Raw genomic sequence first — 17,507 nt, 5'->3', positions numbered from 1 at the left:
ATGAGCTGGTGCCGGGGCTTAGGTGGAGAGCAAATGTTTTGAGAATGATGAGGGCAACGAATTTAAAAATGTGCTTTACACAATTGGTGTATGTATGGATTGTGATAAGAATTGTATGGGCCCCCAATAAAATTAATTTAAAAAATGTTTATAAACAAGGAGCCCCCTTTTGCTGCCCCCCACATAAGGTTTTGTTCATAGTCTGTATACACACACAGTCATTAACCTATTTTGCCAGGTATCTGTACCTCCATTTATTAATCATTCCCCTATATTGAAAATATTTTGTTTCACATTTATGTGCTTATAAATGATATAAAATAGCCTATTGTAACCCTCTAAAATTGTTGGAATCCTGATTTTTTTTTCCCTTTTGTGTAGCATGCAACCATCCAGAATTGGCCAAGTTCAAATTGTAGCATGACAGCACTGGTGACCTACAGGTAATTTCATGCTCGTGCAGCGCTTTTCTGAAATCTTATTGTCTGTTCACTCTGTTAAAGCCATAATGCTACGTTAACATTTCTAAGTCAAGTAATATTGTATTCAAATCTTAATTCTCGTTGATATTAGGTAAGTCAATCTTAGAAAATAGCCAAGGCTGTAATGTTAAACTAACAGGTGCAAGACTGCGGGAGAAATGAGGTATTAAATGTATCAAGTACCTAACACAAGATGCGTTTTCTTGAATGATCGCTCCCATGGTAGGCTCATCAGTGTACTACAGGAATGGACTGGTGAAAATGATGAAAGCGACGACGATACCCGTGACTAGCCCCAGTGCTCAATGAACCATGTACTCTTCCAGGTCCTTCAAGGCGTTTTTCCCGCTCCTTGGCAGCTTTTCTCAGCCAGAGGTCCAGCTCTGGGCACTCTGGGCCATGCATCATGTCTGCAGTAAAAACCGTATGTATTCACGACGTCATCGAGTTCCCCAGCCTTTTCCTTTAAACCTGACTATCGAACCAGGTGACTTATTGTGATCAATGGTTCTAAATGTGTTCTCTAGTTTTAACTCTTAAAAAAGAAAAACCGGGGAAAGTTTGTGTTAGTTTCCAGGCTAACAGAGTATTTATTGGTCACGTACCTGGAGGTGGCTCCCCAGCCATACAGAAAGTGGAAACTGGCTCCTGGTCCTGTTCCCCACGGGCACTGGTCATAACTTGATGAGTGCCCGTCTAGAGACTTCTCTATCTGCATGCTCCATCAAACTCAAATAGTATGAAAATGCATCTAAACAAAACAAGAGGGCCCGCTCTGTGTATGCTGCCCTCCAGCCTGCCTTTTCTCTTCCTGTGTATACGGAAGTCTGTCTCTTTGTAACGGCCCTGGGAAGCTGTGGTTAAATGTCTCTTTGTGTTTGGCATTTAAATGCCACCTTGGGAATTTGGGGTTTTGTTTATACCCTTTGCTCAAAACTATTGTTTTTACTACAAAACAAACAACTATGACTTTGTACTAGAAAACCTGAGAGCATTTTTAGAATTAAAAGTTTAGTGTATTGGCTAAAACAAAAATGTATAAAATCAATAGTGTTTTAATGCCACCACCAACTTAGGAAATGTCCTTAAGGAAAAAGATACCATTGAGAGTATTAACAGAAGCGTTAAAATACAAAGCATGGCTTTAACAAGTAATATGACTTAGGTGAAGAAAACCTTGAAACAATTGATGTTAGAAATTGAGTAAGAGATCGTGTCTTTTCAGTGTGTGAAAAACAAGTAGGAAAGAAACTGCCCCTTCCAGTCAGTAGTAATGGTCTTTCCGAGTGTGCCCTCAAAGTTCCTTGAACATTCTAAGAAGGGCATTGTGGGGGGCACATTGATACACAGGGTCGGTGGTCAGAATGGCCTAGAAATAGACTTGGGTGTCCCTGACAGTGGAAGCAGTCAATAACTAGCATGTAGTTGAACAAGCTTTTTATGAGCAAGTTGCATAATCATTACTACTGGTAGTAGGGTATTTTTACTGTGCTTATGTTACAACTGAGAAAATTGAAGCATTGAGAAGTGAGGTAATTAGCCCCAAGTTAAAAAGCCTGGGAATTGGCAGAGCCAGGGTTCTAACTACTGGTCTGCATCCAGTCTGCTGTAGTAAACAGTATTTCTCTGGTGTTAGATGTCATAATTTAACGAGTCTCCTTTGGATGGGCATTATTTCCAACCTCTTATCACAAACACTTTCAATGACTAATAGCATATGTAAATAGAAAGGTGCACATGACACAATATTTGGTAATGAAGATCGCTGCTGAAGCCAGTCGACTTGTGCTCTGTTCCCAGTGTTGTTCAACAGCTTGGCTGCTCATAGCAGATCCCATTGTGAAGTTGATGACATTGTGTTAGGTCACGGCTTGAGGGAGTCGTAGGCCATAGCTGCCAAGCACAGAGCCCTGGCCCAGGCAATGTGACACAAAACCCATTACAGCACCGCACTCCTTGTGTTCCTTTTCAATGTTGCTTGAGTTTGGGGAACAGAAAAAAAGTCTGAAGAGGTCAGATCAGGACTTCAGGGTGGACTCAGTAAGATTTCCTGAAGATATTCCCTTAGGACAGCCTTGGTAACCTTGGAAGAATGAGCAAATGCCTTGTAGGGATGGAAACATCATCCCCGATGCACCTTTCCTGGCCTTTCTCTCACTAGTGCAGCTCTCCCTTTTCTTACACTCCTTCCTCAGAGCTCCTGACTGTCCTGCGCTGACCTCTCTGTTTTGAATTCAGTTGGACCAGCAAATCCCTCCAGGAAGAGGCATTTTGCTTTTGTTTTTGTATTCTTTTTTTTCTTTTTCTTTTTTAACATTTTATTAGGGGCTCATGCAACTGTTATCCCAATCCATACACAAATCAATTGTGTAAAACGCATTTGTACATCGTTTCTCAAAACATTTTCTCTCCATTTAAAGCCCCGACATTAGGTCCTCATTTTTCCCCTCCCTCCCCGCTCCCCCCTCCCGCATGAGCCCTTGACAGTTTATAAATGGGTATTTTGTCATATCTTGCCCTGTCCGACGTCTCCTTTCATCCACTTTTCGGTTGTCTGTCCCCCAGGGAGGAGGTCACACACAGTTCCATGTAATCGGTTCCCTCTTTCCTACCCATTCTCCCTTTACCCTCCCTGTTTCGCCACTCACACCACTGGTCCTATAGGGCTCATCCGTCCTGGATTCCCTGTATTTTCAGTTCCTATCTGTACCAGTGTACCTCCTCTGGTCTAGCCAGTCTTGCAAGATAGAATTCGAGTCATGGTAGTGGGAGCGGGGAGGAAACCTTTAGGAACTGGAGGAAAGTTGTATTTCTCATCATTGTTACATTGCACCCTGACTGGCTCATCTCCTCCCCGAGACCCCTCTGCAAGGGGATCTCCAGTGGCCTACTGATGGGCTTTGGATCTCCACTCCGCACTCCCCCCATCATTCACTATGGTAAGATTTTTTGTTCTGATGATGCCTTACACCTGATCCCTTCGACACCTCGTGGTTGCATAGGCTGGTGTGCTTCTTCCATGTGGGCTTTGTTGCTTCTGAGCTTGATGGCCGCTTGATTACCTTCAAGCCTTTAAGACCCCAGACGCTATACTTTTTGATAGCCGGGCACCATCAGCTTTCTTCACCACATTTGCTTATGCACTTGTCGGTAGCTATCCACACCTTACAGGTACCAATGTAAACTAAATTTGTTTAGAATCAATCCCTGCATGTATGAACTAGAACCCCAGTAGTAAGACTTTGACCTACCCTTGCACTAACACGCAGAGCCCGGGTCAACTAAAGATGATGACTTCTTCTTTTGAACCCTGTGAAGGGTCGGGCTGTCACTCCTGGGGGATTGAGACCAGCAGCCCTTTCTTCCCCAGGACAACTGCTAGTTGGCTTACTTGAATTTGTGTGTGTTCTACTCTTTGTTTCTGGCTCCTGGGAAATCTGCTGTGTATATAAAGATATTTTCATTATATTTTATCCAGCAACTGCTATTTCGTAGGTCAACCTGCTGCCTGAAAGTGAAATGGGTATTTACTGTTAAAATATCTGGACTGAGATAGTTGAAGCATAGTATTATCTAGAAATAAAGCATACTGAAGTCAACATTTGTAAGCTCACGGCAGAGCCACAATTGCTTCAGTGCTTGACAGCGAGCTGAGAAGTTGGCAGTCTGCTCCCAGAAGGTCGCGGCCTTGAGAGCCCCACCGCCCACTGCCGCTGAGTCGTTCTGACTCACCGTGACCGTTACTCTTTCTACCGGAGCAGAAAGCCTCATCTTTCTCACAGGAGCAGCTGGTGGTTTCCAACGGCTGACCTTGAGGTTAGGAGCCCAGCACTGAAGTCACTGTGCTACCAGGCCTCCTTGACCACCCTGGGGCAGTGAGTTCTGCTCTGACACACGTGAGGTGGCTGTGAGTTGGAGTCACTGCGCAGCAACCAACAACAACCAGCTCACTACAGAAGCCACAATGAGTTTTTGACAAATTTCTCTGGAGCCAACACATTGTCTCGTTTGTTCCCGGGTCAAGGGCTTGAAACGTTTGTGCTCTTCAGAAGAAAGGGAAACAGTACGCTGTGTGTATGTTTAAAATGCCCCTGGTCTTTGCTTGATTTTCTTACAGCCAGCAAATATTGCCGAATGTTGGTTGAAGAAGGAGGGTTGCCGTTTGTGTGTGACATCCAGGAGCACACGGCTGCAGAGCCCCAGGCACGGCAGATGGCAGCCGCCATTCTGAATGACTTCAGGATGCATTTCACCAGCTATCAGAGAGCCCCTCTCCAGCAGTTGTCTTTAACCTGAGGGATTTTGTAATGCTTTGTGCTCACCAGGGTTCCGTCTTTCTGCCCGACCACCAATTGAAGCCGAGACTTGTTCTCCTCCAAGTTTGAGTTAGCCCCTTCCTTGGCTGTCTGTTATCTTCTTTAAGTTACATAAAGATCACGTTTGTATGTTAAAGCTAGATACCAAATCAAGTCGGAATCATTCTGGGGAGTACCATCCCTCCAGTAGCAACTTCACACAAATCACACGTCTTGGGGAAGCAAGCGATCAAACCTGTCTCTGCTACTTAACACTGTTTAGGTTTCCATAGTGATGACTTCACGGGTCCTCACAGGTGAACAACACTGTGTGTTATGATCTAGGTTCACTAAATACGACGTTTGCTTTTTACTTCTCACAAAAGTTTCATTTTGAATTGAAAACTGAGGTACAGAGAGGTTAAATAACTTGTCCAAGGTCGCAGAGCTGACTGTTCTGGGCTCTGAACCCAGCCAGTGGATTCTTGAGCCATGCTCAGTCAGTCCAGGACATACTTACCTCCATTGTGTGGTAGGAAAACAGGAAATTTATTACCACCCTCATCTGTGACATTTACGGAAAAGAGGAGGTCCCGGTGCAGGAGTGGCTTGGTGTGACCCCCGAGTCCATCATCCACAGCGGGGAGACAGATGCCACTAGAGTTAACCCAGCCCCAGGGATTGTCTGGCCCACGAGAGAAGTCAGGCAGGTAAGTGTAGTGGGACAGGCAACACCTTTGAGAACGAGGAGCCGGGCCAAACATTTTATAGTAATCTTTGGCCTTTCAGGAAACAAGCCCTCAGGTTTATAGGTGAAATGATGAGGACAGCCCCCCTGCAATGTTCCTGCTAGGTACGGCCACATAAGGCAGGTCTCTCCCACTCTTACAAATGCATGGAGGGTCATTCGCCAACAAATCTGGGGGGTCGCTTCTCCCTGAAGGCTGCCATGCCCTCCAGTCGGTCCCGAGTTGGGATATTCTGCAACATACAAAAACATTTTTGTTGGGAGGACAGGCCAGAGGCTGGAAGAGACCTGCTGAAGCGTCACCTGCTCGAGACAGCCAGGGCTCAGGTGTGAGCCTCCGTGGCTCCTTGGGCTCCTGGGGAAGGCAGGCCAGCCTCTCCAGCATCCCTGCCCTGCCACCTCTTTACTTACACAGTCTGATCACAGGCTGCTCAGCCGAGACGGAAATCAAAGCTCTGGGTTTGAATCCTGGTGTGTAGTTGGTTCAGCTTAGGACTATGCTAGACATTTCTGAACCTGAAGATTGCATTTTTGACTCACTCAGCAGAGTCGGGCTGGTCAGTTCCATGTTTGCAGCTCCACCAGTGGGCACACACAGCCTGCCGGCTGTAACCGAGGCCTTGAGGTTACACCCCAGTCTCTACAGCAACCACTGAGAGGGTGGAGCAAGCAGTGTGGTTCCCCTGGAACCACTCCAGGTTATTGTGAGCAGGGGTGTGTGTGTGTGTCATGTAGGTAGATTCCAGGGATGGGAATAACTCAACAGTGCTGACCCACCCCCAATCTGCCTTCTGCATGAATGGGCCGGCAGCCACCACATACCTGGGCATAACACATCTCTTCAATGGCCATCCCTGAAGCAATGTCAACCTGCAAGAAAGAAAGAGCACTCGATTAGCCTTACCTTGTCCATCTCTGTCCCCATACCACCCAGCCACACTTCCTGTTTGAAGAGGAGTACGGATGCTGACCACCTCAGCTGCAACTGGAGAAGTTGGCACTTGGAGTCCACCTTGGAGGGTCACCTCCTTGTGAAAACCTAGTGGAGCACAGTCCCACCCTGACACATGAGAAGTGGCCCGGAGCTGAGCTGACTCAATGGCCCCCTTTTTGTTTTAAACTGAGGTACAAAGAGAAAGGCCACTGGAAGGTTTTTTGAAGAGTCCACCCTGTTCCTGAGAATCCCTTCTAGTTGTACTGCAACCCTAGTGTCCTGGTCACCAGACTAACGGAGTGGACCTTCTCACCTCTATTCCTCGATCAATGGCGACTTTGCCCAGCCGCACCGCGATGGGAGCCTAGGGGAAGGAAGAACTCTTGTTGAGAAGAGGGTGAATGCTGACAGGCAAGAGGTTTAAACCAAGAAAGGCACACAGCTCGGTTGTGGGGTCAGTCTTGGGTAGAAGTCTGCACCTAGTTCTGGCTATTCTACTAACAGTGTTACCCCTGCTCCCTGTGTGTGGGGTGGGGGTGCAATGAAAGTGTTACGAGCTAGTATAAGTAATTTAGAGATTTAAAGAATATGAGAGGAGGGTGTTTGAAGGTTATGTGCAAATCTGCCATTTCCTGTAGAACTTGAGTATTCATTGATGGTATTGGGGGTGGGGTAACCTGAACCCAATGTGACCCCTCAGTACTGAGGGCTGACTGCTCATTTTGGGTGTGCTGGTATATTGACAGACAAATCTACTTTCAAGTACTGAAGTACCAGTCATTGTATTGGACTGGTTGATAGCGCTCAGTGGAATTGGAATTTTGTATCATGTTGATCCAAGTGCAGGTATCCAGGTATGCCCATGACAAATGGCACCCAGCGTACAGGTCTTGCTAGAGGGGTTCCCTCTGGGAGCCCAGGCATTGATTTAGATCCTCACCCAACAAGTGTGATATTCTTAGCGGAATTGTCTGAGACTCCTCAGATTCCATTCGTTTACAATGAGACAAACGAAAGACAGAACAATGCTTGCTTTTAAACCCAACTAAACCATCACTTTGTCAACATTACAGCCCCAGCCTCTCCCCCAATAAAAGACACTATCAAAAGTTAACAAGAGGTAGTTATTTAAAATTGAAGAAGTTGGGTGGCGGGGGGAGAAACCTTTAAAATGTTTTTTAATATTTTATTTTCATGTGCTAATAATTCAAATAATACGGTTAATATTTCTATAGGCTTGTTTTAATTTATATTTTGTAACATGTTTGTTCATTTTTGTATTGGAGATACATTAAGTATTTAGCTTCACTGTTTTAAATATTGTGTACTTACTATGTCCCCTTAAAAGTAAAGTTTTGATACTATACTGTATACTTGTGTTCTCATTTATTTTTATTTACGTACACACACACACTTTACAAAAAACTGCTGAAGTACCAGTATAGACCTGGGAGTTCAAGAACTCTGTGACCTCAATGTGACCTTGATGCTATTCACCCTTTCCAGATCCATTTCCCCTCAGGTCAAATGGAGGCGGGCAACTTGTTTCCAGATTGTTCTAATAATTGTGTTGTATTATGGATGGGGAGGTGTTCAGGAAGGGCTAGGTCAAGATGTAGCTTATCAGGCAAACCCAGATGTAGCTGCCTTCGATGGAGGAAATGTGGATTGACATCTCCCAGGCTTTGGGCCCCGAGGAAGCAAGGATGGTACCTGACCAGGGCCAGAACTTAACCTACCCCTGCGCAAGCATTTCTAAACCTTTTGGAGGGCTGATTAAGGGCAGTTGGGGAGATTAAAAACGAGTCTTAAAACATGGTCATTGTATTTCAAGAATTTCTGTGCCATATAGCACCCCAGGAAAGGTGGGCTGAGCATTTTGTATCTGCTCTGGAATCTTCTGTTATTTGACAGGTTTGAGGACCCTTAAAAGACTTCTTACTATCCAGGTAAGGCAACCATTAGCTGCATAGGCCCTTGAGAGCTTGGAAGTGTGGTTTAGTGTGCCTGAGCAGCCGGTTTCATTTGGCTGCATGTGCTGACTCATGGCTACCATACTGCATAGGGCAGACATAGAACATGCCTCGTCACAGGCAGTGCTGGGCAGGGCTTCCACATTGTCTTCATTTTAATTCAGAATTAAAATTTTACTTTTATTTTGCTTACTGGGTAGCTGAATGGGTGCAGAAACGCCAAAGGAGGTTAATTTTATGTCTTTGGGTGACTGGCTCCTCTGTAGTCCCCCAGAACACCCCCTTCCCCCCCAATCTTCCCCCTCCCTGCACGTGCTTCCCCTCCTGGGCTGAGCAGCCATCCAACCTGAGGCAGGATCTCCTGAGCCAGTGCTCGAGCCCGCTGGTAGGCGGCGTCGCCCTCCTCATTCTGGGTCACAGCGTGGTTCACCAGCCCCAGCACCTGGGCCTGGGCCCCGCTCAGCCGCCGGCCAGTGAAGATGAGCTCCTTTGCCAGCGCCACTCCCAGGCAGCGTGGCAGCCTCTGAGTACCTCCTGCCAAGGAGGGGCAACAGTATGGGTGGGGTGTGAGGCCCGAAAATGCACAGTGCAGAATTCAGCCAAGAGTGGAGGGCGGGGCCCAGGGTGCTGCAGACCAGTACAGTCAATCAGTATCAGTATAGCGAGTTGCACATGTGCCTCGGTGTGTCACGTGTCACGTCTACACTGCTATGGTTAGTGCAGTAGCATAAGAAGTAGATACTTTGAGAACTACCAAATGTGACACATTTGTGGTTCAAGGCTATAGATGGTCAATTTGGGAACGACAGCATCTGAGGCACAGTGAAGCAGAGCATGCCTGTAGCCAAGAAACTGGGCAGGCAGAGGAGAGGGGTTACCTGCCCCTGGGAGGAGCCCTCGGGTGGTCTCAATCAGCCCCATCACAGCCGAAGAAGCTGTAAGAACACAACAGAGTGAGCCCCACACCATCTTCCAGAGTCAGCCATTCATGGGGAGGAGATGCGGTACCGCGCGCGTGTGTGTCCCGTGTTCCCCCCCCCCTCCCCCGCCATACACTGCCCCTTCAACCACTGCCTCATGACCTAGCAGCAGACTGCCTTTTGGGAAGACCTAAGTCCACCCTGGGAGTCTGGAGGCCCAGGTCCGCACACCTGCTGGCAGAGTTGTGTGTCACCAGGTAGGTCAAGGCTCCTTTCATAGAGCTGCTACGGCTCTACCGAGGTGATGGTGCTTGGAAGGCCCCTAATAAGCGACTTGTGGGCTCGCGGATACTGGCTCTGGTCTGTGGCCCAGTGTCAGTGCTTGCTCCTGCCACGGTTACTCCTTCCTCACTTTGAGCCACAGCCTGCCGCCCCCCTGCTTTCCAGCCCAGTCGCCCTCAGCCTCAACCTCCTCAAAGATGGCCCACCTTCGCAGGTTTCCATCAGCATAGACCGTCTGAACTTTGCAGTGTGGGCAGGAGAACACTCATTACTAATTCTTATGAAGGAATTCAATCACCATTTCTCAGTGCTCACTAAAACCCTGTGAGTTAGTTGCCCGAAATACAGGCTGGCGAGGAGGGCATTGGGGTGGGGAGTGCAGGGGCTGCGTGGCCCCCCTGCACTGTATAGATAGAAACAACATCCGCACTGGGAATTACATGTATTTCCAATGTCCTTCCTGAGATAAGGAGCCCTGGTGATGCTGTTGGGTAAGCATTGGACTGCTAACAGAGATCAGCAGTTCAAATCCACCAGCTACACCTCTGGAGGAAGACGAGGCTGGCTGCTACTGCAAAGGTTTACAAAGTCTCGGGATCCCTATGGAGGGGTCACTGGGCCTGAATTCACTCAGGCAATGGGGGCCGGGGCATTTCCTCCACTCATCAAACAACCCAACTGCTTTGTACAAAGAGTGCAAACGTTGGCTGGTGCCAGTGAGCCAGAGGGCAGTGATCCTGCTCACGTGTTTGCAACTATCACTGTCCGTGTGACTCAGCTTTGTTCAAAATAAAGTGATCTTTAACCCAACTGGAAGGCTGAACAGAACCTTTGTCCTCCGGCCTTCCCCTCTGTGCCCTTGTGCCCTCCCAACAGCGACTGCTCTGAGACGGGGAGTCACTGGAGATGAGGGAGACTTTCAGACACTAGCAGTCAGCAGCAGGGCCAGGAGGGGAAGCAGTTTCAGTGGCCAATTCTGCACCTCCAGACTTACCCTGCTTCGCTCTCCCCTCCCCATCTGGCCCTGCCTCACCTACTGTACAGTACCTGCCACTCGGAGGTCACAGGCCAGGGCGAGCTCCAGACCCCCTCCCAAGGCAAACCCATCCAGAGCCGCAATGGTGGGCGTAGGGAAGGATGCTGTGGAGACAAAGAGAATCAGCTTCCAGGTCTTTGTAGAACCAGGATAGGCTTACTGCTGGGGAGGGGCATGCTAACTGGAATGGAAGGCCTCACTGGTCTCAGGTGTGGGGCCCCCACCTGGTACCTCCCCCAGGTTACCATAGGACTCTGTTCTCCCACCAGATAAGGAGATCCATTGGCAAACTGGGGAGCCGAGCTGAAATGGTCCTTGCTCAAGCCCACCCCTAATGGGCTCCCTGGGGCCAGCCTTCATGTTCTCCCTGTTCCTCCTGTGAGCATGGTAAGGGCCCTATGTTGGGAAGGTAGAACAGAGTCTCCTAGAGGAGGCAGACGTGTGGCTATGCAGTGATGGCCCCGAGTAATCCGTGCTTGGAAGGTGGGTCTTGGAAAGCTTCCTGGAGGAAGCAACATGAGAGGCCCATGTGTGATCCAGCCCAAGGGACCAGCCTTTTGTCAAAGTTTGGGAGCATGCTTGACCTCTGGGGTGGCAGTCCCTGGGGCCTGTTGGCAGATGGTCATGTGGAGCTGCCAAGGAGCCAGGTATACCTCTGGGAGAAATGGCCTCAGTTCCCTTGTCATCCCACCTTGCCCAATACCTTGTGCATTCTCCCACCTTGGGAGAATCCTCTGCACCTCCCCTCACCCCCAAACTCACGTTCTGCCTTTAAAGTGGAAGATGGCGGGGGCGGCACACAGAGGGGCTGGGATTGACAGGAACACCCTCCCCTGACACCCAGACCCTCACCGATGTTATTCATCAGGCCTCGGAGCCGCTGGACAAAGGCCCTCACCTCGGCCTCACTCATCTGCTCTCGCTCCTTCAGGTCGGCACCTGCAGATGGTGAGGGGAACTGTGAAAGCCCTCGGGAAAGTGACTGGCTGCCGAATCCCAGGCCATGAAAGGACCCAGGAAAAGCAGGCTTGGGGAGGAACAGAAAAGAGACGTCACCCAAGCCAGGAGAGAGAAGGGTCAACGAGGGCAGGGCCAGTGGGGTCTGGGGAGGCCAAGAAGTCCAGCAAGACAAGAATGGGGGTGAAGTGGCTCGGAGGGACCAGGAGCCCAGGGAGAGTCGTGACATGGTGGGGTTGGTGAAAGCAGATGGCAGGGGTTGGGTCAGGGTAGGGCGTGAGTGTAGGCTTTCCGCATCCTACGCTGGAGGAGTCAGGACGGAGGGGCCCTTGAAAGACTGACTTGTTCCAGCCTTTTCCATGATGGAGGGGGAAAGGCCAAGGGAGGGGCAGAGACTAGCTTAGCTGGGTTCCAGAGCAAGTCAAAGGCACAGTCCCACCTCTTGGCCCCCGCCTCTTGCCGCCCCCTCCTCCCTCATGCTCAGCTGGCATGGCAAGGAATAGGTCTTAACGGGGCATAGCGTGGCAGTGACGGAGGAGGGTAAGACAGATGGAGGCAAAGTTGGAGGCCAAGGCAGTGAGGTCTTCCTTCAGGGCAGCTCGGCCAGGCCCCTGGGCTGTTCCTTTGTGCTGTCTAGGCTGGACAGCTGTGCTCCTTAGGGATGTGTCAGCTAGACACTCCTGGGTATGGGTAGGGGCAGGGCTCAACCTGCCAATTGCGTGGCGGCATGATGATACCTCCTTGTGGTCAAAGCCTTTTTGTGTAAGCGAGAAAGACGGCAGAGTTGAGTCCTCTTTGGCCCTTGACCATCTGCTGGAGCGGGATCCTGTGTGGATCGCCTGCCATCCCAGGAGCCATCAGCAGGCTACTGACGGTGGATTCATTCGGCTGACTTCAGACCTCTGCCGCCACCCTGCTGCCTCCGCTTTGTCCTCTTGTTTCCAGTCCATCGGCTTCCCCAGATCAGGAGAAGCTTGACTGGACTAACCTACGCCATTTCTTGATGTGCATTGCTTTCTGTATACAATACATTGAAGCCTTACTGGTTTTGTGTCTCTAGAAAACCAGCCTCACACAGCACCCTAAGCCCAACAATGTATCCTCTTGTAAACCTCAGACTCATGCTCCTGTCCCCTCACAGCCTTCTTCCCGCCTTGGGAGAGACTCTTCTTGTTGCTCCTTCCCCATCGCGGGAGGCGGGATGCCTGGATTCCAGGTCTGTTCTCATGGACATGCCTCACGTTGTGGCTTGGGGGGGGGTTAATGTTCACCTTTGAAGCACAAGTTCACAGTGCTTGCCCCATTGTGAAGACCAGATGGCACGTGGGCAGTGGGGCACGGTGGCAGCTGAGATCCTGGAGGTGGGCAACAGAGTCCCACTTTGTAGACATCTTTGGACACAGCTTCCTCAATGCTGAGTGAAGAGGTAGGAAAGATGATGATGCAGTAGAAAGAATTACAAGGATTTGGGGGTCAGGTGGACCAAGATGACATCCTGTTCTCCCCTTTAATAACTAGCTGTGTGACCCTACGTCTTTGCCTTCACAACTGTAAAAGGACTCCCCCAGCCCTGCAGGGTGATGCCCACCCTACAGAGCCTGGGAGTGGCTGAGGGAGCGAACCCACCTGCACAGAACACACCCTTCACGCCGCTTCTGAAGAGCAGGACACGCACCTGTCGGTCCTCCCGGAGCCGGGCCAGCGCTTCCAGCAGCTGGAGAGGAGACGCTGTCAGCCACCTGCGGACTCAGCACCGCCCCCACCCTGGTGCCCAGCCCCCTCACCTCACTGACGAAGATCTTCCCCAGGGCATTTCGGGCTCCAGGTCTGTTCATCAAGATCTCAGTGATCCCTGCAGGGGAGAGGGCAGCCTTGGGTGAGCCAGTTGGCCCTGCTCACCCCTGCGCCAGGGCCAGGACTCAGGAGGCCTGGGTGTGGGCAGCCCTGCCTTTGCTGAGCACTTGGAATACACCACAAAAGCTGGGGGGTCAGTTTTCCTGACAAAGTGGAGGACACGCAGGAAGCAGGGCTTGTGAGCCCTGCAGCCCAGGGGAGGGGAAGGAGAAGGGCCATGTCTACGGCTTCTACGGCTCCTGTCTGCTTCTGCCACCGTGGCTCGCTCTCTCTCTCTCTCTCTCTCTCTCTCTCTCTCTCTCTCTCACACACACACACACACACACACACACACACACACACACACGCACGTCTTCAATTTCATAGCTCTCCATAGTTTTCTTCAATGCCAAACTGCTGATTAGAGTCCAGTGAGTCATTATACTCTGAAATAAACTACCCCCTGAGATCAAGAAACAGAACTGTGTCAGCCACCCCAATGTCCTCCTGATCACAGTCCCGATGTCCTCCAAAAGAAGCCACCGTCGTGACGTTCATCAGACTCACTCCTGTGATTTCATAGATGCATCGTCCATGGGCCTCTCCGAAATGAGGCGAGGCAGGAGTCTCCACTTCCTCGGCAAACCCTTCCACACTCACTCACCTCCTGTGCACCCCTCTCCCCAACCCTCAAGGCCTGAATATCCGTCCACGGCCCGGGGGGATGTCTTGACTTGCACCCCGCTTCCCGTAAAACAATCTTTCTCCTGCAATCTCAGTGAGCAACCACCTCACCGTAATCCCGGATGTCTGTCTGTCTGTCGTGTCACCTCCCTCCCCTCTCAGAAATCATACTCAGTCCCCAGGCCCTGCCAGTCCCACCTCTTAAATCCCACTCAGATCTTTCGGCTCACCTCGCTCCTCACAGCCACAAACCCTAACACAGCTGCTCCTCTAGTCCTCGGATTGCCCAGCTGACCTGCCTGCCTCAGCCTTGCTCTGTGTTCATGCCAGACGGGTCACAGTCATCTCTCTAACCCAGAACGGGCCAGAATAAAGCCCAATTCCCTAATGGGGAACCACAGGGGGCTCCCCCACCTATACAGCCCCTGCACACCACTCTGGCTTCCACTCCTGTTGCCTGGTGTAGGTGGACTTGGCAGGGGCTACAACACTTGTACCCTCCCCTTCAAGCTGTTTCCCCCCTTAAGAAAAGTGGAGAATTATTTTCCACTTCTTTGACCTCAAACACCTCCCTCCCCCATCACCCTCAGCTCTGTCTGAAGAACATACAGTGCTATATCTGTTATGTCCACATGCTCTGTGAGTTGAGCTGAGATAAGAAAGGGCCAAGGGAGAGGGGAAGGGCCAAGGAGTCTCAAGAAACAGGGTCCCAGCTGAGCGTTCTAGGGGCAGAGGAGCTGTGGCCTCCTCGGTGAGCCCATGTCCCCAAGGACCTTTCCAGCTCTGGGGTCCTAGAAGAGCACACACCTTGGGGGATGGGAAATGATGATGGCGACGGAGAAATCAAATGAAGAAGGACGCCATGAGATTAGTCATGTGGGGGAGGTGACTTGACATCACTCCTCTGATGACGCTAAGACGACACACACTAGAAAACACCCCTCCGTGGCTGGCTTTAAAACAACACGCTGCACGTGTAGAGAGACCCCAGCCAGGAGCTGGGGGGTCCGCTCAGAGCTGGCCATGGCTCTCAACCACCAGGCACGAGAAACAGGAACCTCGGTCCAACAGCCACAAGGCAGTGAATTCTGCCAACCACCTGAGGAGATTGGAAACAGACCTTCATCTGGCCACGCCATCGATGGGATGCCCTGGGTGCCAACCTGGCAAGACTCTGACATAGAGAATCTGCCTCAGCTTTGCCCGGACTTTTGACAGTCAGAAGCTGAGAGCTAATACATGCACGTCATTTGAAGCAGCAACGTCTGTGGTCATTTGTTAAGAGCAGCAGCAAACTAATGGTTCAGACTTCTGAGATGGACAGGCATTTTACACGCTTCTCTTTGCTCTCTTGTTTTCTTTTCTCCCTGAATTGTTCTCTTTGTTTTCCCCTCCATTTTTATCTTCCTCTATCAGTGTGTTATCTTAATATTCTTTACTTGATCTCTAGGTTCTAATATCCATTGCAATGGCTACCCAGAACTCAGCAGACAAAATTCATAATTAGAGGGTTTATTAAGGAAGCTAACATGTAATGCCAGTGAGGAATGCTCAGGACAGGCTTGTTTATCCGGACACATCACATAGTTCTTCCAGCTCTGCTAGTAAACGCCCAAAGGGGCATACCACTCCATTCTAAGTCTCAACCCCAAGGCATTCAGCTCAAGCTCCAAGGGTCAGAAAACCCAGCTTCCTGAATTAAATACCCAGAAGCAACCCAGCCCAGTACGTCTCAGCCCAAAGGCACTCAGCTCCACTTCCATGGGTCAGCAAGCCCAGCTTCCCCAGCTAAGTGCCCAGAGGGACCCTGTTCCAAAGACAGCTGTTAAAATGAGTACAAGGTGGGTGCGCCTGCGGGCTCTCTCTCCACCTGCTGTTCAGTAACAAGCCCGGTCTGTTTTCTATCAAAATACGTAAGAAAGTATCTAGGTGAGGTCTAGTGTGCTTGCACTGATGGACGCAAGCTGACGGACAGTGCGGAGCTGAAGATCGGAAAGATGAACGAATGTGGCTGCTCGCTGGAGATCCAGAGCAGGCCTGAGCAGAGCCCTTGTCTTCTCTTGGCTGAGAGCAGCCAGGTGATTGAACTGCCAGCCCTTGCCCTGGAATCCCCTTCCAACCCCATACATCAGAAGTTCAGCCCTGAGGGTGCGGGAAGATGGGGTGTGAGTGGGGGGTGGGAGCTGATAGCGTGGATGACTGTAAAACTCCACTCAAGGGGTGTGAACAACAGAGTTGTCGGTGAAAGGAGCTCGTGCATGTGGTAAGACGTGGCAAAGTAAATGAATAAATCAGTAAATAAGGGTTTATGGGGGTGGTTTAGATGGGGGTGGAAGGGATAAAGGGGAGCTGATATCAAGGAGTGCGAGAAGAAAGAGTATTTTGAAACCAATTGTGGTAGCAATTGTACAATACTGCTTGATGTGATTAAACTATGAAATGTAATGATGTCTGTAAGAGCTCCCAATAAAATGATTTAAAACATATATATATTTATATATATTATATGTAATGAGTACAAGGTGCCACCCTTAAGTGAAAGGCAAGCCTGTGACATCTAACGTGGACGTCAGTCGGTCCCCATCCCAAGTTATTCTCTGCAGGTGTGGAGAATGTCCTCCCCCCTCCGCTGCTTCTCTGTGGCTTCCTTCCCGTCTTCCTTCCAGACTTCCTTCTACCTTCCTCTCAGTCTCTGGCAGGTGGGCAGGGATGAACTCTGACCCTCACATCTGGATTAAACCGTCTGTGCTCTATGTGCAGGTCATTTTGTATTCTGACGATAGTTTCCTAGATCTGCTGGAACAAAGTACCAAAGCAGGTGGATTAAAACAGCTGGGTCTCACCGTTCTGGAAAAACCAAAACTCACTGCCACCCAGAGTCGATTCCCAATGACCCTGAAGACCTCTGGAGGGCAGAAGTCAAAGGTGTTGGCTGAGCCAGGCTCTCTTCAAAAGCTTTGGGCAAGATTCGACTTCTGGTGGTTCCTGGCAACCCTTGGCATGCCTTGGCTTGTGGTTGTATCACTCCACCATCTGCCTCTGTCTTCACCTAGCCTTCTTCCCTCTGTGTCTCTTTTTAGAGGATACTAGTCATACTGAATTAGGGTCCATTCTCCTTTTTCCTGTAAAGGCACACTGGTGGCACTGTGGACTAGGTGTTAGACTGATAACCACAGGTGAGCAGTTCAAATCCACCAGCCTCTCCAAGGGAGAAAGATGAGGCTGGTTGTTCTCATAAGATGTACAGTCTTGGAATCCCTATAGAGCAATGTTCCCAAAGTGGGCTTGAGGGGTGGGAGGGGTTGCTGGAGCAATCCGGTAGGGCTGCAAAAGCAGAGATTGACACTTTACCCTGGATATGGG

General features: G+C 50.0%; 2 protein-coding genes across 2 annotated transcripts in view; one reads left to right on the top strand and one right to left on the bottom strand.

The window, feature by feature from the left end:
* Positions 1-4,938, top strand: part of ZYG11A (zyg-11 family member A, cell cycle regulator) — a 69,016-nt gene extending 64,078 nt beyond the window's left edge. Inside the window, exons 12-14 of the mRNA XM_004699659.2 lie at positions 382-443; positions 809-906; positions 4,600-4,938. Coding sequence (XP_004699716.1) covers positions 382-443; positions 809-906; positions 4,600-4,778 — 339 coding nt within the window. The 3' untranslated portion in view covers positions 4,779-4,938. The remainder of the gene's footprint in view (positions 1-381; positions 444-808; positions 907-4,599) is intronic.
* A 367-nt stretch (positions 4,939-5,305) lies between these two features.
* The window catches only part of ECHDC2 (enoyl-CoA hydratase domain containing 2), a 15,527-nt gene continuing 3,325 nt past the window's right edge, over positions 5,306-17,507 (bottom strand). The window contains exons 2-10 of the mRNA XM_004699414.2: positions 13,412-13,479; positions 13,254-13,341; positions 11,523-11,609; positions 10,682-10,774; positions 9,311-9,367; positions 8,779-8,966; positions 6,773-6,823; positions 6,348-6,395; positions 5,306-5,758 (exon numbers count right to left, since the gene is read on the bottom strand). Of these exons, the coding sequence (XP_004699471.1) occupies positions 5,681-5,758; positions 6,348-6,395; positions 6,773-6,823; positions 8,779-8,966; positions 9,311-9,367; positions 10,682-10,774; positions 11,523-11,609; positions 13,254-13,341; positions 13,412-13,479 (758 nt within the window). The 3' untranslated portion in view covers positions 5,306-5,680. The remainder of the gene's footprint in view (positions 5,759-6,347; positions 6,396-6,772; positions 6,824-8,778; positions 8,967-9,310; positions 9,368-10,681; positions 10,775-11,522; positions 11,610-13,253; positions 13,342-13,411; positions 13,480-17,507) is intronic.

This window comes from Echinops telfairi, unplaced genomic scaffold (assembly GCF_000313985.2).
Source record: "Echinops telfairi isolate 266 unplaced genomic scaffold, ASM31398v2 ScPeMD7_443;HRSCAF=831, whole genome shotgun sequence".
NCBI lineage: Eukaryota > Metazoa > Chordata > Mammalia > Afrosoricida > Tenrecidae > Echinops > Echinops telfairi.
The sequence above is the reverse complement of the archived record's forward strand: the minus strand, read 5'-3'. Positions and strand labels throughout refer to the sequence as shown.